The 25650-nt window shown below is 39.2% G+C and overlaps 1 protein-coding gene across 4 annotated transcripts in view; it reads left to right on the forward strand.

Annotated features, from left to right (window-relative positions):
• Nucleotides 1–25650, forward strand: part of Syx1A (Syntaxin 1A) — a 184361-nt gene that overhangs the window by 9020 nt on the left and 149691 nt on the right. For all 4 annotated transcript variants that reach the window (XM_083123494.1, XM_083123495.1, XM_083123497.1 and 1 more), the window contains exon 2: nucleotides 5380–5469. In XM_083123494.1, the coding sequence (XP_082979620.1) occupies nucleotides 5380–5469 (90 nt within the window). The remainder of the gene's footprint in view (nucleotides 1–5379; nucleotides 5470–25650) is intronic.

Raw genomic sequence — 25650 nt, forward strand, 5'->3', positions numbered from 1 at the left:
CACAATTAGCCAAAAGTTTCAAAAAAAGTGAAGTGAAATAAACCCAATCAATCAATTGATAGATGCACTGGCAGGAGTCTAAAGGTTATCTACATCTACGTATAAACTGGTATCCTTCCTTCCTCCAGTGTATTTTTGAAAAAGAAGATCATAAAGTTGTAGAAGAAAAAGTGCGTGTTTTGTTACAGATTGTGTAATTTCCAAGTAATGGAACTTTCTACGAAGATTAGCCCTACAATATGAATCATTCTGGAAATTATTATTGTTTTTAATTGCATTATATGTTTGTGAATGCATATATTTGCAAATGTCACAAAGAAAAATTATTAGCATCTATAGACTATATGCTTGACAGACAAATGAAGTCCAACTGTACTACATTTTTAAAGCATCACACACACAACACATTTTCATTAATACTTTTCCTGCATTGAGGCTATGTCATCATACTCAAGTTTTTTCATTCGTTACGCAAATGCCTGGTAACTTCACGGCCAACTGTACTCATAGCTTCCGTAAAACTAGCGATCAATTTGGATGTTGCAGCATGTTATAAGTCCACTTAGAGGTACATTTGAAGTGCGCATATGGTTGAAACATTCTAGAAGTAACGTTTCGACATCTTCGTACTTAGCACTGCGAAGGTGCTTAGATTTGTTCCCGGAACCTGTTGAAGCAGCATTTTGTTGTATTTTTTTTATGGATAATCTCCATGCTCTACTATCTAAAAAAGTAAATGTCTAAATATGCAACTTCTTTTGCACTGCAGTCACCTTAATTTATTATGGAGGTCAATGAACCTTTCAGGTTCTTCAAGGACCATTTCTAATTTTTATATCGGATCGGTTGAATATCTGTATCGGTACTTTATCGGTATCAGCCAAAATTTCATATCTGCCCATCCCTAAAATATTTGTTATCACAGGGTGTCTGTTATGAATGACTTCTCACCCTCACAGTAGGGATGTGTTGAAATCCAAATCCAAACGTCCGAAGAGTTTGCATTCAACTTTCTTATTCTCCTTTGAGTTTTCTTTTGTGGTACACATTAATTTCCAGGTTCCAGAATTCGGAAGTTGCCTTTATTTCTTAATTTTAAAATATAAGCTACTCTTGTGTTACTAATATACTTATCTAATGCAAAATGACTGTTATGTAGAGAAAGAGAGAGATTTTGTGTGTGTGTGTGTGTATAAATAAAAAAAAGGGCTAAATAAGAAGCAAAGAAGGAGAAAGGAAACACTCATCAGGCAGTAGAAAATTTTTGCAGACACAAGTTGCATCATCAGTTGAAGAAGAAAAGAAGGAACCCGAAGTTACAGACCTGCAGAGTTGTCAGGTCTTGATCGTAGAAGTACAGAGAAAAACTGTTCTGTCACCAGACTTATCGAAAACTACGAATGGTGGGATGAGGTGGGGGCAACCTCCGCCTACACCAAGCCCTAGTCAACCGTGGATATCCCTCCACCCTGGTAACCAAACAAATATCCCGAGCTGCCTTCACTCATCACCCAATGTCACCCCACCTCAATAAAATCAGGCACACACTACACTCTCTTCTCCCCATTCTCTACAGTAATCCCGAAACCAGAAACATCTTTCCCGACAAGCCCAGAGTGGTTTTCGACTACATCTACCCCCCCCCCCCCCAACTTTCAAAATATCCTGGTTCACAACACTCCTTCACCACACAACCAACATCCCACTGCACACAAACGCAACCATCCTAGGTGCAAAACCTGCCCCATTCTAATCATCTCTCACCCTCCTGGTGCGCAGGACCACTGGCAAATTCCCTCCACCCCAAAGGAACCTGCCACACCTCAAACCTCATCCCACCACTCAGTTTTTAACAAGCCTGGTGACAGAAGAGTGTTTTTCTGTACTTCTACTTCTTTGATCAAGACCTGGCAACTCTGCAGGTATCTAACTTCCGGTTCTGTATTTTATTCTTCAACTGGCAATGCAGTTCGTGTCTGCAAAAATTAGACTATTTCTACTGTCTGGTGAGTGTTTCCTTTCTCCTTCGGTTTTGTTATTTAGTGTTATCGTCAGTTACATGAACATGTTCAGAAAATTGCATTTACAGTCATAGACTTTCATTAATGTTGCTACAATACAGGATATTGGAATCTGGACAGTGAGAAGATGATTCACGACCTATCCTCTCTCTTCATGCAAAAGCTGATTCCAAACAGATATTATTTAAATTCTGTCCAGTGTTGGTCTTCTAATTTACTACTACAAGGCCTCCTCAGTGGTGTAGTGACAATATTGTTACTAGAGCTGAACCAATAAAATCGTAATAATTAAAAGTTGTTCAAAATATGGGTTAATATTAGTGTGCCAATATTTCATTCCAATTATACATATCTGTTTACCGAGATTTTTGCTTACACCAGAATATTCAGTTACGGGTTACAACAAAATTCGATGTTTTCACACAATACTGGTGCTTAATTAAACAAAACTTCGAATTGAGCATAATTTACAGAATAATTAGACTCCACAAAACTGTTTCATGACATTTTTGCGGAGCCCTTGAAAGACCAAAGTGGTTGCTTGTTAAATAAGACATACACTACAAATAGTAAAATTTGCAATAATCAGATTGATATAATTTTTTGGAGCACTGCCTTGGAATTTGTGGATTTATATTTTTTTTGTGTGTTTTACATGTTAAGTAGTGTTTTTTTTCTCCCCAATTTATATTCTCAACCCTCTGAAGACACAAATGACAAATCTCCCTTCCACGTAGTACACCCTGGGCAGCATTTTGCATACTTGTGAGACTCTGCCATGTGGACTCTCAGTCACTCTGTGGCGCTAGTGTTGCGTTGTCCCTGTGTGTTTGTCCCTTAATTCATTTCATCTTGCCACCACTCATCCTCATCTTCACAATTAGTCAAGAGCAGTGCTCGAAAAATCTTCTTCAGAGCCAAGCACCAGCTCTGAAAATCAGGCACCAGGAAAAAGAAATCAATGGCTAATGAAAATATATAGTACGGTCAATAAATAACCAGAATGAATGTTGTACGGACTTACCTTTTAATGCTGGTCGGCATACTCCCCTGCGTTGTTGAGGCAGGCATCCCACCGCTTCACCAGATTTTTTGATGCCCCTGTCCCATAAGTTATGTGGCTGCTGTGAGCACCAATGGAAGACCACCTCCTGCAGTTGTGCATCCTAGGCAAAGGGGATTCCATGTAGGGCACCTTTCACTGGGCTAGACACATGAAAGTCACACGGGGATAGGTCAGAGCTGTAAGGGTGGATGATCTAAGCGTTTCCAACCCATTTGTGCGATCATGTCCATAGTGTGTCCAGCAATGTGGGGACGTGCATTGTCTTGCAGTAGGATGACATCTCATTGCAGGTCTCACCTCGTTTCGCAAGATGTCAGAGTACATAGCAGCGTTCATTTTCTCACCCTGCTGGAGGAAGCGACTGAAAAGTGGTCCACGATGATCAAAGAATAACACGAACATCACCTTGTGAACAAAGGGACATGCACTCCCCACCATACACATCAGTCATACGCTCGTATGTTTCCTGGTGTGTTGCCTTCTGCTGTCAAAAATTGTATCACGGATCTCTGAATCTCCTTTGTGGCACCTAACACTGTGAACGCCTTGACTCAACTCACTGAATGAATTGGTTCATTATGTCAAGTGAACTCTTTCATTATCCTGACGAGTGTATATTAAAAGCAGGACTCAAATCTTATGTATTATGTAAAAAAAAAATGTTTTGTTCATTTTTTTTTTACCAGGAGAAGGGGAGAGATTGAGACTGTCCTATTCTCAAACTGTCATGTTCAAAGTTAATATTATTTATGTTATTGATGTTTTTAACTTATGCATGTTTATTTTATATATATTGTTATAATCATCTTATCACGCTGTATAAAATACAAGAAATCAAATTGCTGTAACCATAGCAACGAGAAATAAGTAAGTACTAAAAATGGTGATGGAAGTAATGAGATTTTCTGCGCCTGTATTGTATTTATTTTAAATATAATGGTTATCGTTAATTACGCAATTTTATTTGCATTGATAATCGTTCTGCAAGTTTAAGCGCAGCGACGGTTATCAGATGATCAAAGAATAACACGAACATCACCTTGTGAACAAAGGGACATGCACTCCCCACCATACACATCAGTCATACGCTCGTAAATGTTTCCTGGTGTGTTGCCTTCTGCTGTCAAAAATTGTATCACGGATCACTGAATCTCCTTTGTGGCACCTAACACTGTGAACGCCTTGACTCAACTCACTGAATGAATGCCGCTTTGGAGGCAAATTGCACTAACACAACCTCCCTTCCTTGCCAATGCTGCCCCCTAGTGACGCGGTCTGGAACTCATCTTGCAGATATGTGGCGTACCCAACGTGTCCTGCATATCCCGTTAGTTTCATCACTGTCACTATTTCGCTTTTTCACGGCATTAATCCAGTTATTTATTGACTGTACCAAATACAAATACATCATGTACATGTTTACATTTTTTTTAGCTTTAAATTACAATTAAAAAGGTACATATTTACCTTTGCATTGAGACTGACGAATTAACTTTAGTTTGTTGAAGAAATATGCCCTAATTTATCAGATTTTTCTTTGTTGAGCACACATTGAGTCACACTGACATATTCACAGCACATAGTGTAAAAATAATATTGATTCCAACTGTATATGCAAGTCATTTACAATTTCACTATTTACAAAAAGTCAGAGATCACGTGTCAGTCAAGTCGATTCACTATATCTCTCACAGTGTGCCCTCTTCAAAATTTTGTACATACAAATTAAAAAACTGCAATATTACAGCAAAACGTCACAGTTGCCAGGCTGAAAATTTCAGTCCCCATGGTGACCAACGACCGGGATTTTTCCAGACCTGCTCATGGGTGTCAGAAGAGCGACGTAAAATAATCTAAATCAATCATGTTGAAATGAAGTTCAGTTCGTCAAGGCTCTTTGCTTTACGGTTGGTGGTAAGAAATTAAAGGTCGAACAAACCATCAAATTTGAAATGCTACACCCAAATGATATATATATCTTAATCCAACATCGAGGTCGCAGTTAATAATAACATATGAGTTGCATTCAAAAAGTATTGAATAATTCAATTTACAGTGGGTCTGTCCTTGTTCTGTGTTTAGTATTGTGTGTTGCAAAGGATTTCTTCTGAAAATTAAGAAACACAACTATGGTCAAAAATGGTCATATACTTTTCAGTCAAATCACGCTCATATCTGTATGAATACAATATAGATATTTATTAACCCTGTGTATTCTTATTTGAAGTTATTTGTTACATGATACTTCACAATTGAAAGTACTGTAATGATCACTGTTATTGTTTCTTGCAGGCCCAAAGTGATGATGACGATGTGGCTCCTGATGATGTGGCCGTCAATGTTGAGGGGAGGGATGGGTTTATGGACGAGTTCTTCGCAGAGGTAAGTGTTACCAAATTTGTTGCTCAGTGAGCATGTTTTTGGCCAATTTTTCCACATACAAGTGTGTGCATGGTGCTGATCACATCACTCCATGTTGTCTAAGATCGAGAATGTGTGGGAGCTCTACCTCCACACCTTGCGACTATTCGTTCATAGGAGTGTACCTTGTCATAGTGTTAACCTTGTAATGTAGGGGTCCCAGGTTAGATTCCCGGTAGAGGGCATAGTGATTAAGATCCCACTTTAAACTGTAGGTCCAGGCCTGCTTAGGCTTTATGTACATAAAGTGGACTTTCACCTCTAAATATTTGGCATGTACCCTTTACCTCCACACCCATGTAATTAATTGAGCTGTTTCATAGACAAATGGTTAGCCCTCTCACCTTTAATGCGAGCAATCCTGGGTTTGATCACAACATTTCCAGTGTTAACGCAGTATCATGGGTGCAATTAGCAAGTTATTTGCATTTACCACAACCTGCAAATACAAAGGTGCTTGGCAGGTCTTCGCTGTTGAATTTCCTAACTTAAACTAATCATGAGTCATTCCTCTTCCGTGGCACTGAGATGTTGCCGCATTTGAACTTAATGAAAAGCAGCATGAATATATGTTTTCACTGTCCATTCCATTGTCACTCTAGACAACAAGGGATATTTTTTCACAGTAGTGTGACAAGAAAGTTAAAGGGACTTTAAAGCACATGCAATGAATGGGTGCATTTTTTCAGAATTACAATATGATAATCTAGTATCATTCCACACATTAAAATGGCTGAAATGCAAAGGTTTCAAAATGTTCTTGACAATTTAAACAAACTCGAACAGACTGAAATCTACCCAGGGTCTCCTGGTTAGTGAAGTAGTTAATGCTATTACCTTGTAATCAAGGCATGTATGGTTCAATTCATGGTGGAGGTGTATCCGGCATCCATGGCGGAGTGGTGAGCACATTGCGCTATGACGCCAGGGGTCCCGGATTCAAATCCCGGCATGGGTGTTTGAGAGTGTCCATTCATCAATTTTCATATCATCACTCATCCCTATCTTCGCAAATTAGCCAAAAGTGGCACAAAAAGCAAAGTAAAATAAAGCTAATCAATCAATGGTGGAGGTGTATTGCACTGTGGTTCGGTTTCCACTTAATCCAGTCTTGATTTACTTGTCTGAGCATAAAGTGAAGTGACATAATTAATGGACTCACATTGCAGGGAGGCAGCATCTCAGGGGCTCCACCTGATGTCATTAAAAAAAATAAAGATGATTACCAAATTTTTCCACTATATTTTAAGAAATCCCATGAATTCTGTCTTGCTACTTTTATTTACTTTACGTTTGTGAAGCAGTACTTTAAATGTATGCACATATGCTCTTATTCAAGGACATCATCTGTGGGATGTTCATCAAAAATGACAGAAATGCAAAGTAAAATAAGCAAGTCAATAGATCAAAATAAAGAATATCAAGTATCTAAAAAATATCTTTAAACAGAATTACACAGTTGGGTCATTCCAAGTGAAATCACCCAGAGCAGGTTGCTTCATAGTCATGGATTCGATTCAATTTTCTTTTGCTGATAGATACTTGGTCCAATATGACAATTGTGTAATATTAGACTTTTCCAATAAATATGTTAAAATTTACAAATTTTTGAAAATTTGAAGATTTTCGGAAATTAGCTGGATGAACAAAAGCGCCACAAGACACAAAATATGCCATGTCTCTCAAACTCTGGGGAATATTGTGATGATTTAGGTATTGTTGAAAAGGAGAAGGACAGTCCTAACAGAAAATACCAGTGTTACCATTCTTTCATACACAGAAAGTAGAAAAATCTTTAAATAAAGTAATATGTTGTGATGAAAGAAATGCTCCACTTCGGGTAATTCTTTGATAGGGAGTCCCAGGTTTTACCCCAATCAAAATTGTTACAAAGCATAACCAATACATGTTCAACATAATGTTAAAAAAATCAAAAAGGTAATATTGTTCATAATAAAAATAACACAGGTTTCAGTATTCAATTTATGAACCAATGTTTCCAATTGCACACAGTTATATTTTTGAAAAATGGCCCTAAAACACTCATAAATTACCACTAATATGAGGACACATAGTACAGTGCGTCCATTTCGATCTGCAGCCGAGAGATTGGGAGAAACGTGGCGGGCGGCGCTGACGGAGATGCCGACATTTGAGGCCTGTAATGCCCGCTTATTTTTGTGGACATCTTGCAAAACGAGCACTAACCTGTGTTATAACACGCAAAAGTTCTTCTGTAATTCTTCCAAGTTTCTCCCTTATATAGACAAATAAATACGCTTTAGAAATTATATTAAGAGCCACAGATAATACTCTGTAAAACATTTTAATCATAGTTTTGACCAGTAACGTCCTGCTTAAGTTTATCCTTGAAAGAGTTTTGTGTCGATGGGGATCGTTTGGAGGTTTCGAATGTGCAACACTGTATCAAGATTACGCTGCAGACGAACCGTTAAAAGCTAATGGTGTTTGTGAGCTTCCTTGCAATCCGAAATCTCCTAGCTCAAGTTTTTTGTTCCTTCGCGACTACAGAGCTGTGAATATAGTGGCAGGCAGATGTAAACCAAGAGCGTGTTAATTTTGTACTGTGCGTAAGAGTGTTATTCTTGGTTACTTGCCGTTACGTGTTTGTGTTATTGCAGTGTGTATGTGTGTTGTGTCAGTCAGACGATTGGAATGCCAGCCGCAAGGTTCACGTTAGAACAAAGAATTTTTATGTATGACACTTACGTGAAAACAGACTCGTGTCGAGACGTGTGTAGGCAATTTGTACAGAAATTCCCAGGTGTTTCACCTCCACATAGAGATACGGTTAGACGTCTTGTCCTTAAATTACGAGAAACTGGATCGTTAAATTTTAAAACACCTAAGCAAAAACGACGGATTCTAACCGAAGCAAAACTCGATGAAATTTTTGCAGCGTTAGAACGTTCTCCAAACAAACCTCTACGCCGTGTTTCACAGGAGATGGGCGTGTCAAAATCATCAGCACATACAGCCACTAAGTTACTAAAATTAAAACTGTACAGAGTTTCTATAGTGCAAGAATTACGGCCCCCTGACAACGTAAGTAGAGTAAATTTCTGTAATTGGGTTTTGCAGAATATTGTAGATGGTATTGTTGATCCACAGTTAATAATTTTTTCGGATGAGGCATGGTTTCACTTGCGTGGTCATGTTTGTTCACAGAACAATAGATACTGGAGCACTGAAAATCCCTGCATAATACACGAAGTTCCGTTACACGATGCAAAAATTGGTGTGTGGTGTGCTGTAAGTGCCAAAAGAATAATAATGCCTATATTTTTTGAAGACACAATAAATTCAGAGAGGTACCGCACACAAATACTCGTGCCGTTTTTTCAGTTGTTATCAGATAATGAGAGACAATATGGGTATTTTCAACAAGATTCGGCCACAGCCCATACCGCCGCTGATTCTTTGGACACTATAAGGGAGGTGTTTGATGACAGAATAATTTCAAGAGGTTTATGGCCTTCACGTTCGCCAGATCTTACCGTATGTGACTATTATTTGTGGGGAACCTTGAAAAATAGAGTCTACCGAAATAACCCTCATAGCATCGACGAACTAAAAGACAATATAAGGGCAGAACTTGGAAGAATTACGGAAGAAGAACTTTTGCGTGTGAATCAAAATTTCATCAAACGATGCCAGGAATGTGTGAATGTAGGTGGACATCACTTTGAACAACTCTTATAACACAGGTTAGTGCTAGTTTTGCAATATTTATATAAATGTCTGCATATGTCCATAAAAATATGCGGGCATTACAGGCCGCAAATGTCGGCACCTCCGTCAGCGCCGCCCGCCACGTTTCTCCCGATCTCTCGGCTGCAGATCGAAATGGACGCACGGTATTATTAGAAATATTGAATACATGAGAGAAGCATTACTGTAGTGTTTATCCACTTTTGGTTCACAGAAATTGTACTAACAAGGGAGGTTATCTAAGTGTCTCCCTCCGATTTCCATGAAACTTGGCAGGTGCATACTGAGGCCCAAAGGAAGAAATACGTCGTATTTTTTTGTTCCGGCTAAAAAACTGTTTTAGGGGGCCAAAACCTCTCCTCTAATGTCAAGATGAGGACAAATTGAAGTGTGGATCTGACCCCTGTGCCCAACTCCCAATTTCCATGAAACTTGGCAGGTGTATAGAGGGGCCCAGAGGAAGAAATACATGTTTTCTTGTTTTGGCTAAAAAAAACTATTTTAGGGGGCAACCCCCCCCCCCCAAATGTCAAGATGATGACAAATTGATGTGGGGATCTGGCCCCTGTGTCCCCCTCAGATTTCTATGAAACTTGGCAGGTGCATAGAGGGGGCCAAAGGAAGATATACGTGTTTTTTTTGTTTCGGCTAAAAAACTGTTTGAGGAAAAACCCTACCTCAAATGTCAAAATGAAGTGGGGATCTGACCCCTGTGTCCAACTCCCAATTTCCATGAAACTTGGCAGGTGTATAGAGGAGCCCAGAGGAAGAAATACGTGTTTTCTTGTTTCGGCTAAGAAACTATTTTAGGGGGCAAAACCCCCCTCAAATGTCAAGATGAGGACAAATTGAAGTGGAGATCTGACCCCTGTGTGTCCCCCTCCGAATTTAATGAAACGTGGCAGGTGTATAGAGGGGACCAAAGGAAAAAATACCTGTTTTTTTTGTTTCGGCTAAAAAATTGTTAGGGTTTAAAAACCGCCCTCAAATGTCAAGATGAGGACAGATTGAAGTGGGGATCTGACTCCGAAACCACGTAAATCTTGCATAGGAACAACACGCTCATATAATTATAATTGGAACACACACAGCACAGAACTGTATGATTGTCGGTACCAAACGCACTGCAATTGTAGAGATATGCCGAATTCATAGACACCGTTGTTCCCGGAAAGGCATGGGCATAACATTAGATGGATTAGAGCAGGGTAACGTAGCATCAAAATAGCCGCACATGGGAACCATAATCCTATCAAGCATCACCTAGATATCATATAGGTGATATCCATAGCCAAGGATACAAGAGGGGGGACACAGGGGTCGGGTCAGATCGCCACTTCAATCTGTCCTCATCTTGACATTTGAGGGTGGTTTTGTCAACTAAAAACTGTTTTTTAGCCGAAACAAAAAAACACATATTTTTTCTTTTGGGCCCCTCTATACATCTGCCACGTTTCATGGAAGTCTGATGGGGACACAGGGGTTGGTTCCCCACTTCCAATTTGTCCTCATCTTGACATTTGAGGTTTTTTTTGCCCCCCTAAAACAGTTCTTTAGCCGAAACAAAAAAACACGTATTTCTTCCTTTGGGCTCCTCTATACACCTGCCAAGTTTAATGGAAATCGGAGTTGGACACAGAGGTCAGATCCCCACTTCAATTTGTCCTCATCTTGACATTAGAGGGGAGGTTTTACCCCCTAAAACAGTTTTTTAGCCTTAACAAAAAAACACCTATTTCTTCCTTTGGGCCCTTCTATACACCTTCCAAGTTTCATGGAAATCGGAGCGGGACACAGGGGTCAGATCCCCACTTCAATTTGTCCTCATCTTGACATTAGAGGGGAGGTTTTACCCCCTAAATCCGTTTTTTAGTCGAGACAAAAAAACCACATTTCTTCCTTTGGGCCCCTCTATACACCTTCCAAGTTTCATGGACATTGGAACGGGACACAGGGGTCAGATCCCCACTTCAATTTGTCCTCATCTTGACACTTAGATAACCTCCCTTGTAAGACCAGAGTTTTTGTCTGGAATGCATATAGATCAGTACATACCAAATGGTCCAGCACTGGTTCCTTGACCATTTTTAAAAGTTTTCATATTTTTGTTGTTCTAAATTCTATGCAAGGGTAGTTCAAGGCAGGCATTATTTTTCTAAAACTTGACTTCGTTTAAAAAATGGTGGCAATTTTTTGTTTCATAACTTCCGGTATTTTTGGCTTTTGCAGACAGTTGCGATAATTATGATAACTCAGCTAAGAAAAATGATAAGAAGCTGTTAGAGAACATTGTTTTCAGCACATTTCCAGCTTTATTTTATGTCATGTACCTTTTTTCACAATCTCAAATGCAAATGGCTGAAATTTAAGGCCAGAAATGATATTCGATTTTGAAAAAAAAATCTAAGTTTATGATTTTCTTTAGTAGGGAAGTAATGTCGCATCAGAGCTATAATTTTTTTAGAGGAAATATATACATCCACAGTTTTAGCAGAAAATATTTGAGCTCTGCTACTGGTTTCCTCTTTTAGTTATATCTCTTTGTTGGGGACCTACTAGAAATTTGATATTTACAGCACAAAGAGTACTCTACGAGAGGTAACTAAAATTGACATTCCATGAATAATGGGGAATTTAGGCAAAAAAAAGTACATTTATGTTGTTGGTTACAAATAAATATCATCCTTTAATAAACTCTCACACAATTAAAATTATTGTATTTATTAATTACATCATGCAAGTAGTAACTCCGTTACTAGCTATTATGAAAGAAATGATTGTAAGGAAGAGGTTAAGACATGCAAGTGGAATACCATTAGTGTGAAGCTTCAATCTGTCAAGTGTGAATCTTTCATTCCCTTCCTCTCATGCTAGGGACATCTAGATACAATAAAATAGAGATTAGCATAGTAGATATACAAAGAATTTCAGAACTTCCAAAAAAATATACAGTAATGAATTTATTTACAATAATTGCGGATTTTTTAATAATATTGTATGCATGTACCTAATTAATAAAATAATTAAAAACACCTGACTCAATCCAGAAACACAGTAACAATACATTACACAGGGTATCTATCAAACTGAAAACTAGAAAAGTTGGGAAATTTACTCTTTTTCTGGAAAAATAGAGAAATTTACTTGTTTTTTTTCTGGAAAAATCAACTGTGGATAAATTGATTACAGCAATGAGGAACATTTGAAAGAAGTGTTCTGTTTTGAGTTTCCATGTTAAAACAAAGGCGTCTGTCAAAAACAAGTGCTAGTTGACTATCATACCTTACTCTACAAGATATTTATATACTGGATTTGGCTTGCTTTGGCACATTTCTTCTTAATTCCAAATGATTTGGGCATTGTAACTTTTGTTTGTGTAACAATGAGAGATTAAATTTTCTATGAATAGAAAAAAAAAGGGAAAGTGCTCCCCTGTGCATAGCACCACGCCATGAAGGCGTATAGGGGGTGTGGGGGTAACGCCCCACACTTTCTTGATCCGGTCGTGAGTGGGGGTGATGTGATCAGCATCACGCCCCTGACCGCCTTTACCCCCCAGGGTTTCCCCCAGGTACCCATGTTATTCGACGCTGGGTGGGCGCCGGGGCCGCTTCCAACCTTAGAAAAGTTCCCGGATTTGAACCGGCCGGGGATCGAACCCGGGACCTTGAGCATGGTAGTCAGACGCGTTACCGACTGAGCCACCGCGGCCACCTCTATGAATAGAAAAGTTATGTTTAAATTTTGTTCTGTGGACAATCTATATTTTAGTTTGATGTACCTTAATTAAAACATTTTGGTTTATGGAAATGAACATATAGTTTCATGTTTTTTACTAGAAACATTTTTCAGTTAGGATTTCCAACATCAAAATGCATATTCCATTTGTGATACCTTGCTTAATGATCATGTTGAGTGGTTCTCTCATGATCTCTTCACAAAATGTTTCTATCTGGAGTCACAGTGTGTTTTGTGAGTGTGTCTTCATGTAATTTTTCTCCCTGAAATCTCTGACTGGTAGATTTAACCAAGAATGTTGCAGGCACCTACACATGTGTTTGTTTATATACAGATATTGTTTATTTGATCAAGCAGCAAGCATGCATTTCATTTCCTGACATCCAGTTACGATAACATGATTGCTACTCTCCTGGAATGTGTCTGGGTTTTCTGTGAAAGTTTCTGTACTGAGATCATAGCTAGTAAACAAACAATTTCCCATGTATTAATCATAACATATATCCATAACATTCAGTATGGAGTGTGTAAGGACTGAACAGTACTGAGATACTATTCTCGGAGGGTAGCATGTTTATTTTGAATGATATGGGAAAGAAGGCCAACTATCAGGTTTTACTAAGTACTAGTAGGATTGTCCATGGGCAAAATTTCAAATTTTTGGGCAGGTCCCACTTTTTGAGATACTTGACCTTCGAAAATTTCCTAATTTCAGAGTGAAAAATTACTATAGCAGGCTTTGAACCTCTGTTTCGTCATTTCTCAAAACCTTTAAAATAAGCAAATTTCCTCCCTTCAATCCCTGTAAAATTACAGTTACCTAAGTCTTATCTTACATATATACACTTTGTAAAAGGCTAGGACCTCTGCTTTGACATTGAAAACCAGAACTTTTTATCTTTAATAAAACCCATGCAGAAGCTTTTTTATAAACACTTGCAAACGCTTATTTTGCCACTGAGGAAAGGAAGTGTAAATCCAAAATGGCTGAGTAAGTTACTAATAAGTGTACCTAAGGTGAAAATTTAAAAAAAATACATGTTTGTAAATAAATTATACTCAGGAGTTAGGCTGGGACTGTAGGAGGGATTGACAAAGCCTTATTGTGTAATACAATATAAGTACTTAAAAGAAAAAAAATATTATAAAAATGATTACTTACGGTTCGTGAGTAGCCTATATGTTTTATAGAAAACACAACATTTCGAGATGCAACTGGTCTCTTCCTCAGGTGCACTTCTTGGCAATCTTGGAATTTCTTGGAATCTTGGATTTCTTCATGCCTACGTCAATTTACACAAAAGAACAAGGAATAAGGTGATAGTAAAATATCAGGGTTAAAAAAGGATATTTGTTAAAACTGCTCTATGTGCGCATAAAAACTCACTTCCTCACATTGCCAAGCATGAACCTCAAACCTAAAAACTACCATAAAAACATGCATCCCATTATACGTTAAAACCCCTCCTCAAGCAACGTTGTAACCACGCAGTTACCATGTAGACAACGATGCTTGAGGTGGGGTTTTAACGTGTAATGGGATGCATGTTTTTATGGTCCCCAAAATGGCAGACTGGCTATTGTGAATTTCCTAACATTTTATGTTTATTTGTGAATCATTTTTAATATTTTGTGCATTATTACTTACAATTTGTGTTTTCTTGTTGCGTCAAAATTAGGCATTGCTTTTAAGAATGGAGATCTCTAAATTGTGCGCGATTTGTGAGAAAATATTGGACAGTGAACAAGAGGTAGTTAAAATGTGATCATCACGAATGAACAACATTGCATGTAACTTGATACCAGATAATTGATAGAACCGGCTCGTAGACAATTTGCAGTTGCAAGCTATGCTGGAGATTCTCTCCATGATCGCAGCAGCCGGACATCACAATTACCTCTAGCCTCTATACCTGTACTTGCAGAAAACGTTATTTGTCGTCTGAAAATCCAACCATGGAGAAAATGTTCCTGGGAGGTAACGTTGTGACAAGAAGTGACAGATTATTGGTCGAACTCGGTTTGAGTTTTTATTTTAAGTCCACTTTATGCACAGAAAGGTTAATTGGGATTAGACCTACAGTTTAAAGTGGGAAACCACTTTGTGCCTCCACCGGGTATCGAATCCGGTACCTTGATTCGGACCCGAATAAGATCTCTTAATATAACAAGTACTAATTCATTCCCTGCAAAGCATGGGAGGACTGACACGAGGAAACGGATTTACACAAATCAGAAGGCAACATGGCTGTTTTCCTTCCATACACCTTAGGTTAGGTGGCAGAACAGCCGCAGGCTGAACCTTGCCCTTCAATAAAGAAGAATTGAATTGAATTGAACTGAACTTAGCAATGCAAGAATATGCCAGAGTTTTGTTGGGTTGTGAACAACACAATAAAATATGGGAAAGTAGACAAACGATGGACAGTAATGAAATTAAAAAAGGAATCGAACGACTGGAATCCATATACCCATTTCATTTTGACTCCAGTTTCTGCAACATGAGTCGCAGATGACCCTGGACTTAATTTTGATGAATTGTATTGCAATTGTATTACATCGGTACGATCATCATTTTCAAAATGATTGAGAAAAAGGTATTCAAATATTCTGTCAAAAGGTTGACAAAGTGAAAGCCCTAGGATTTGATGCTGCTGCAGTTGTCGACCCTGTCGGCCATGATATAAAGAGATGCAGCACTCCTCTTTCAGAGAATGACGACTTTTTACCACTGGCGGTGCCACTGGAAGATACGTGTTACGAGCTTTGTGTGTATCCTCGTGCTTTATTCGAATGGCAATGTTTGTTGAGGAGAGCCGACATGTCTCAATTAGGTCATGCTATACTCAAATACACCAACAAGTTACGAATGGAAGAAGTTGAAGAAATTTAGTGTACAAGCCAGTGGATTTTGGATGGTAACAACGAAACACAAGAACATTGCAATATCTTATGTAGATTTCATCCTGGAAACAGATGGAAGGGCTATCGTAGTTTTTGATGGCTACAGAGGCTTTCCTACGATGAAGGGCAGAACTCTTAGAAGACACTGGACCAAAACCAGTACGAATGTTAATTTCAGCGCTGGCAAGGAAGAACACTTCCTGGCTAATGAAAACAGCAACCAAGTAATTATTTCCCCCATAGAAGGTGAGATGTTGAAGCACCGGTGGGCTGTGTGCACCGCAGATGAGGATGCTCATGTGAACATCGTTCGTGCTTCAGTATAATCACAAAATGTAAGGAAAATAGTAACAGGGGAAGAGCCAGCTTGTTTCCATACCATGCTAAGGACAATTGTTTCAAATCCTACTTATCCGGTGGAGGCACATGGCACAGTGGTTTGGATCCCAGTTTAAACTGTAGGTCCAGTCCCGATTAGCCTTACTGTGCATAAAGTGGACTTAAAACACCAAATCAACCAATCAAATCCTACTGTCGCAGTGATATAAGACGGGGACCATCCATCTCCCAATATGTGTACGATATCCTCGGCATTGAATCATTCGTGAGTCGTGATGTCGGAAAGTTGATCCTGTTTCTGTATGTTTTGACGGGCTGTAATACTACATCCAGAATTTTTCTGGCCACCCCGATGGCTTTGTGATAACGTCCGTCGCCTTTTATTAAACAGATTTCTGGATTCAATACCTGGTGGAGGTATATAGTTGTTAGGATCCCACTTTAAACATACAGTCATGATTAGCGTATCTGTGAATAAAGTGAACCTAGAACAAAAACACAAAACCACATCCAGAATTTGTTCGATTGGGAAATCCTCAGCATTGGACAAACTGATGAAGGTAGCACAGCTCCGTTCAGATGGAAATTTATTTTGTTTAGATTCATGCCAACATTCAGAGATTGAAGCCGTTTGAAGGAAAACAATACTTCTGTTGTATGACTGCGAGTCGTTTAGAATCGACAAACTATGTCGTCGAATGTTAATTGAAAAGATAGCTGCAACCACGTCGTTCGTTACACCGGAGCGTTTGCCCCTACCGATTCGTACACGAAGTAGCACAGCCTTCTCGCATACTTTCAAAGAAGAATCTGGAAGTGTGCAGAAGAGGAGATAGGGGCAATATGGTAGGGTTGGTATGTAAAGAAGAATTCCTGCTATTATGTACACGCGTTAAGACTGGCTCTACTGAACTGCCAAAATCTGCACACGCCTCCCCTCAATAATATTATATAAATACATGTGACAAATGTGTTTATTTACGTTGGCACTTTCATTTAATACAGGTGAAGAGCCGCGGTAGCTCAGTCAGTGTGTCTGACTACCATGCGAGGGACCTGGGTTCGATTCCCAGTGGGGGAAAAACTGGCATTTTTTTCTCCCACGCTCCGGCGCCCACCCAGCGTGATATAAAGTGGGTACCCGGAGGAAACTCTGGGGGTACAGGCAGAACGTTAAATTAACTCCAATAAATTGGAAATAAATTGTATTTTTAGTCAATTTGGGTATATTATTGTTCCTGGGCATGGTGCTGATCACATCACCCCTACTATCGGTCGTGATCACTGTGAGGTTGGTCACTTTAATCCCAAAGGCTGGATGCTTTTCCACAGGAAAAATCTTCGATGACTGGATCATTAATTTTCATCTGTATTCGTTACATAGTTAAGAAATGATATACTATGTGCTTTCAATCCAATTTTCTTTGGGGGGGGGGGTATAAAAACATCCATATCAGGGATAAAAATCTTTTAGGGCGGAATCCCTGGCAACCCCCCCTCCCGCTCATTCGCACACTGGTCGTGATCAAGAAAGAAAGTGTGGGGCCCTAACTCCACACCCCCTATACGCCTTCATGGCGTGGTGCAAACCACATGGGAGTACTTTACTTTTTATTATTATTATTATTAATACAGGTGATGTACAATTTTTATGTTTATGAGCTGGTGTCAATTCACCCAGCGATACGATATTCACGAGAAAAGGGGATGCATACAGACAGTAAGAAAACCTGGATAATAGAAGTTAATAACAGGCATATTAAAATGTTCAGCAATGTCAGTGGGATGTATGAGCTTGCTTGGCGTCACACAGTTCATCGAATATGGGTACATATTTGGAAATTGTAAAGCGCATTTTATTCTGGATATTTACTCTTGATTTGTATTTTGACTTGATCACTCGCATGGTTGAAAATCCAGATTCACACAGACGTAGCCACAGAAGGAAGCAGGCTTTCTTACTTAATTCTGGATGCTCATTCCTCATGGAGCTCCAAAATTCTGGTTGGATTTACTTTCCTTTTCTGCCACTTTGGGCTAGTCGGGAAGATGAGGATGAATGTGATGTGATGGATGAAGAGACAATCTATCACAAACACACAAGGACAACACGAGCCCCACGGAAGATTATACTGGCCGCGTGTCCAGACGCTAGAGTTTCGCTAGCCTGCAAAATGCAATCCCGGTCGTACTACGTGGATGGGAAGTTGACATTTGGGTCTTCGGGAAGGGTCACCCCCCTTACACCCCATAGTCTTCACTGTGTTGTCTGAGGAAATATCAGTAAGGTGCTTCTTTTCTGCTGTGGTAAAATTTGGTGAAGGGTCTCCGTTGAACGAGTCCCTGATCCAGTTGTGCTGTGTCTCCTGTGAAAAGTACTTTTAGAAGTGGAGATGAAGTTGTGGCAAGCGTTCCACAAAAACACATTTGATTGTAGTTCTGTTTCTTTAACATGCTCAATGTAGGAAAGTAATCGCCAATAATTTTATCTTCAATATTTCTTTTCCAAAGCAGCAACTTCCTTTCAAAGGTACACCGAGAACGTTCTTCTTTATCATTGTCAACATTTGTAGCGATCAAATCGAAATCAGAACACCTTTCATCATATTTCCTGCACTTCAGTTTTGATTTGTCTCAAATACTGAGTTCTGCATTATCCGGTTACGCTTCTGGAACATACCTAGAAACTTATCCACTGGGACACTACTTTCATTTACGAATGAAGAACAAAAGTGTGAGCCTGCTGAACGTCGCTGCACTTGGCGACAGTAATCTTGTCAAGGTTAAACAATTGATTGATTGATTTGGTTTATTTTACTTCGCTTTTCTGCAACTTTTGGGTAATCACGAAGATGAGGATAAATGATGATGTGATGCAACTAATGTACGGCCACTCACAAAAAACACTCATGCCGAGATTCGAACCTTGGACCCCTGGGATATCCACTCCGATACGCAGGTCAGCTCAAGGTTGTTTGAAGAAACATGCTTAGTACTAAGTGAATTGTGCATAGTTTGTTTTGGAGATAAATATTTAAATTTATTATTATTAATAAAATTTTAACTTTTAGGAAAGAAAGGAATATTTTATTCAGAAGTTCTCGCGCCTCCCCTTCAAAACTCTGGCGCCTCCCTCACAGTTTGAATACCACTGACTTAAGATGATTTCCTGTTCCTGCACGACACGATGAGGATGCAAGCGTAATCGATCTTCCTGTTCAACAGTTTGTGGCGAGTGGCTGCAAATCAGTGGTTGCAATAATAATATGATGACAGTCGCTAGCGTACGCAGAATAATTTTTTTATTCTCTTTTTTGGAGGGGTTGGAATTGTAAATGTGAGTATTATTTAGCTACGTTCTACAGAAAGGGGGGATACACAATAAAATATTTTGTGTATTTGGAACCTTCACTCAAAAATGGTAATCTGGAGATTAATTTAAGAGGGACTTGCGTTTAGCACTTTGGCGGTTTCCCAAGATACTGCTTTCATTTAAAAATTTTGATTTTCCCAAAATTTTCGGAGGGGCTGTAGCCTCATCTGCCCCCCCTTTGTGTATGCCAGTGATTACAGTGATGAAGACGATTAATTAAACTTTGTCCATCCTTATAAGTTGACTTTATAATTAAGAGAACTTAAAAAGAACTTTATTTTAAGTAATCGTTAACTTCTATAAATAATTTTTAATATGAGAATTCCATAAGAAATAGTACCTTGTTGAAAGATAGTTTTAGTTTAAATATTGTTAAATGTAAATAAAATAATTATCTCTCCCTTAAAGCGTAAATTACTTTATTTTTGCCTTTAGTAGAAAACAACCACTCCCCCATTTTGAAATCCGTTGTTGGAGAGTTCCCCGTGGTCTGATTTTCGATATGTTATTCAGCAATGATTTCTGACCTGGAACCTTTTTCATCTCATCGTCATCGCCGCGATTTGCCAAAAGTGGATGAAAGTCGACGTCAAATAAACTAAATCAACAACAGTGCAACAATCCCTTGACCTGCAATTTGACGAGATCATTTTCAATAATAAATTTTGTACGTTTTTTTGTCTCGAGTTTTTTAGTCCGTATTAATCATTTGTTCTATGTGCAGATTAATTCTAAAACAATATTAATTAAATACTCGGTAGAATTTACATTCAGTGTTTGGGATATGACAACTATGAGGCTTCAAATTACTTTTACAGTGAACATCGTAAAAATAGAAGGAAATTTGTACGCATAACATTTCATCGACATTTGGGTAATTCATTCTAATAAGCGTAGAATTCTATGTGAATGTTGCTTTTAGAATAACCCTGTCTCGCTAAACCGGAGCTCCCGCCATTAGAGCAGAAAAAAAATGCTAGACATACTCGATCTCGAGCCATGGAAAGTGAGTATTGTATCGATCGTGACTGAGGAAGGACAGGACGGCAGCAAAAATAAAGGATTTACAGCTTTTTCTTTGCGGATGACTTTTTAGAACCCCCATCCAATGGGGAGGCACCAGAAAAAATGAGTGTGTAAACAGAAACAGGACAGTCACATTTAATATACTAGTGTGAATGACATACAAAAATGCATATCTGGGTTAAAGACCATTTATTTACTCTTGTTTTTCTGTTTTGCTGGAAGGGGGGGGGGGGGTCGCCTATGAACACGTACAGTCAATGGCAATGATAATGGTAGGCAAATTGTCCACCACTATTTTCATTACTTCTGTATTCTACATCCTGTGTTTTAAGGAATGAAACTATCTATGTTGGTTCGAAGCAGGCATTGTTCTCTGCTTGTTGACGTCATTATTTCAATTCATTGTCATCACATTGTGTAATACAGACCGAATGAAAATTGTGGTGGATAATTCGCCTACTGTTTCTTTCGCCGTTGGATGTACGTTCGCCCCCCCCCCCCCCCAGGCGCAGGTTTTAGACATTTACGGGACTACGCTCTGCATTAATAATAGTTAATGTTAAAATTTTACGAGTAAACATAAAATAATGTAAAATAGATTGGATTGTGTCTTCTGGAATTTTCTTCAGTTTCTAAAATTTAAACAGACTTTAATCGTGAATGGTAGCCAGTTCGCCCAACTGAAAAGAAAATTAATTCTGTGCAGGTGAAAATTATTTCCGTATTGTTATTTTGCGTATGATCAAGGATTGGATTTATTGTTTGACTTGAAATTTTTCCTTGCGATTAATCGGGCCAAGCAAGGAAAGACGACAGCAGGAAAGCGATTTTAGTAGTTAGTATTCTAGTAACCATTCAAAGAATTACTCTTTTCGAAATTGATTTGTTTTTTGTTATGTAGCATTGCTTTCCTCCACATTTGGTTAATCGCGACGACGAGGATGAATGATGTGTGAAATTCATGAAGTAACACGCAGAAAGAACACCTATGTTCAGGCCGGGATTCCGGATGCAAATGGAATAAATTCTACACTTCTTGGAGATACGTTTTAATTATTATTTGATAAATGATGAATTTTAGCTATATTTTTCGTTCTTAAGCACAAAATGCCACAATTCGCATTTTATGCCAAATTCGCGTTATTTTGCGATTTATAATGTTAGAGAAATGTGTTTGGAATATGCCACTGGACATACATAAACACTTTTTGGAGCAATTAATATTTTTCTGTGTTATCGCATTTGCCAAAAAAAAAAAAAAAAAAAATCAAGGTCCCTACACAGAGTAAAATGGACGTAACCAAAAAGTTGTCTCTGGCAACGAAAAATTTGTTTAAATAGTCAACAAACAAGTTTTGTTCACCAGAACTAAATTATTTTTAGTAAACTTTGCAATTTGTTTAGAGGTGCCAGTATATTTGGTCAAAATTACCAAATTTAGTAAAGCTACTAAAATTTGAAAAGTTTAACCAAACGTAATCATTTAATGCACATAAGTTTTTTTCTATGGCCGCTTCCAACCGTGTCGCTGTTCCTCGGACTCCGCTATTATTCCATGTACTTTTTGATCACACCTAGACCTTGCATTCTTAAAATTTCAAAGAATCTGGTATCGGCACCATCCGTTACTCTATCCCGTTTTATTCGAAAACACTTGCACGTTATGAATGTTATTTAAGTGTAAGTGCAACAGGTTTTCACTTAATATCCCGTTTGCAAAGTGCCGTTGCCATCATTCAACATCGTGTAACAAAACTCTTGCAATGAACGTTGTTCCTGATGAACTCCGCTTCCTTGTAAAACATGACAGTTTCCCCGTATCGCATGTTATCACTCCAGGAGACCAATGTGTTTCCTTGTTGTGACGAGTAATCATGGGCTGTTTCATTGCGTAATGATCTTCCACTTTTGCAATTTTGTTTCGTGTTCCTATGTCCTTCCTTCGTAATAGCATACTGGGGATTGACGGGCGATAATTGATTTTCTTCCTTCAAGGAAACATCACGAGCTTAAACTATCAAAAATATTCACGAATATTTTTAATCTCCTCCATTATCAAAGCAATTATAAGGGAGATGAGTGATATGTTGGAACCTCACAAGTATAAAAGAGCGATAAGTGGAAATCCCAAGTCTGTCCTATTGGTCGCCACGTCGCAGGTTCAATCTCCGTTGCGGAAATAGCATTTATATATTTGTTCGTCTTGCCTTACTAAAAGTAAATCTTTCGGATAGGGGAGCTATTCGAACGTGATAATGTTAAATCCTTTCCGATTTTTCAGTAGGGTGCGGATTATTGCTTATTCGCCGTACGTATTGCTTTTGCAGTAAAACTGCTTTGGGATAAACCTATTTTGAGAGATTGGGCATAGTTTGAATAATTTTCCCTGCAGGTGCTTTTCTTATTTCCTCTTTCTATATTTTGGCTCTCTACGCAGTACACTGTAGAAGGTAATCCCTTGTTTTGTTAGTGCCCTTTCATCAGTTGCATGTAGTACCAGTCATTGTCCTCATCACGATTAGCCAAAAGTAACAGAAAACCTAATCAAATACGAAAAATACAAGGGCTGGATGAAAAGTAGTGACAACACTGCTATATTTCGAACCAGGCTTTATTGGCAAAATCAGCACCAGTTACATTTCCACCCATGTCTACCACCTTCTGCCACACTTGTAGAAGGTGTACTACACCGTCAGTGCGTCCATCTCTGTTGATTTCCCGCATTGACCGCCCTACGGCATGGATCATGGCTTCTATTTTTCGGGATGCTTCCCACGAAGTTTCTCGTTCATTTTTGCGAAGAGATCATAATCGCACGGACTCATATCAGGTGAATAAGCCGGGTGTTCCAGTATCTCCCATCGCCAGTTACGCAGGAGATCCGTCACAGCGTCAGCAATGGGATATCTTGCATTGTCATGCAGGATGATGGGAGTCCTTGGCAGCAAGTGCTGTCGCTTTCTCCTGAGTGCGGGACGAAGGTGGTGTTCCAAGAAATTGTATCACTACATGCCTCACCCCGTCCCTGACAGTCTCGTGCACTCCGGTTTCGTTAACATATTGTTAGGACGCTTGCACTCTTTTTGACTGAATAGCACACAACCGTTATTTTAAAGTCTGTAGGGCATCGGAATGCCACGCAGGAGAGACGCGTTCGAATTCCCGGATGTGTTATCTGAGATTGAAACTTTCGAACTTTGGAACAATGTCCTTGCATAAAGCTGTTCTGGGGGCTCAAACTTTGGGTGGGTGTAGTCAAAGTGTGTTTCTAGAAACTACTACAGATCTCTTCTAGTCCACTGTACTTAGTCATCTCGTATACTTTTTGAACAATTATTTAAACCTCTTTAGAACACATTACGATCACTATGTGGAGGTGAGGATTGAAAAGACAATTAGATTACACAACAGTATTATTCGGAATGTATTTACCTTTCGAGAAAGACCCGTCTTATCTTCCAAAATACATCAAATCAAAAAGCTCAGGCACTTATACAAACTCCAGGGAGAACTAACTAACTAACTCACTCACTCTCTAGCCTTCTTAAACCCGAAGGTTCATGGCTGCAGCAACACAGGCCTTCCATCTGTCCCTATCTTGAGCAAGATCTATATACTCTTTTCCATCTCTACCGATTTCCTTTAGGTCCATCTCAACGTTGTCCCTCCATCTTCGTCTTGGCCTTCCTATAGGTCTTACCTTGGGAACATCCATGGCCAGGGAGAATCATATCAAAAGGGGTTTCAACAAATGAATGAAGTTTGTATCAGATTGTAAGAAATGCTCTAAATACTTGGCTGTTCATAATGATACCTATAATTGACATTTTCCCTGCCTGACTTGCTCTATACTTTTCCCCCTGTCTTCCGATAAAACAGTCTGTCAAAGTCTGCACCTTCCGGCTTCTCTCATAATCCCCTTTACTTTCCAGTTTTGCTGCTGCTACGATTAGCATTCTTCGTAATTATTGTTTTCCGCCAGTATTGTTGCAAATCATGTCTAAAGCCCTTTTCCTAACGGAGTTACTCGGCTAATATTACGTTTTCGTTGTTCGTTCACTGGTATCCCCGATGGCAATAGCGGCGCCTCGTTATCAAGAGGCCCCGTTTTCGATCATCGGTGGAGACATTGCACAATGTTTCGGATTGCACTTTTAAAATGTAGATCCAGTCCTGATTAATCTACACGAGCGTAAAGCTGGCTTAAAACTAACATTTAAAAGAAAAGACAAAGTGTACCATTTAATGTATGTGCTGGAAAAGCTGCAAATTTTTTGTTAAAATATAGTTCTGTATAACTTACAGTTCCTGAATTTCCAGGGTTTAAGCAAAGATTTGACATGCCTGTAGTCAGAGTTGGGTCACAGATAAAGATATACAGGGTGTTTCCTAAGTTCGTTTACAACGCTTGGGAGGTGATTGTACGAGTGAAAATAAGGTGGAAAGTGTAACGAAATTCCGGAAACGGCTTTGTTGCCAAGTTATTGACGTTTGAAAACGTGGCAATATCATTTTCCGAAGTGAATAATGGCAAAACGGGTGGAGAGAAGTCGTCGGTGTTGGGCGGTCCACTAAGAAATTGGGTACGCTCTTGTCAAAAAATCACGCGGCAATGTTGTGCAATGTCGGCGCAAGGGATTCCCCAAAGGACGCGAACGAAGATGTTGACGGGAGTTGGGTGGGTGTGCGTTCTGCGTGAGCTGGTATCGACGAAAATTGGCATGTGTTGAATGGCACCAAAAAACAAAGAAAGTTTCCTGAGCGAAGGACACCATGACGTAAAAACGAAAAAAATGAACAGTCATAGGTTGCATACCCTGAAAGGCAGATGGGTGTCCGTGTGATCTGACGTTAAGTACCACATTTCCCGCTAGGGGCGCCAACAGTGTAGGTTTCCTCATGAAGGAGCTCACGTGTGTGTGCCATTCGTGCTTTAGGTGCTGTGCCAGCAGCAGGTTGTTAAACATTCACGGTTGAATGGAAAGACGTGAGGTTCTTGGACAGTAGTGTTGGGCAAACATTTGACCTAG

Source organism: Lepisma saccharinum, chromosome 6, assembly GCF_977018435.1.
Source record: "Lepisma saccharinum chromosome 6, izLepSacc3.1, whole genome shotgun sequence".
NCBI classification, from domain to species: Eukaryota; Metazoa; Arthropoda; class Insecta; order Zygentoma; family Lepismatidae; genus Lepisma; species Lepisma saccharinum.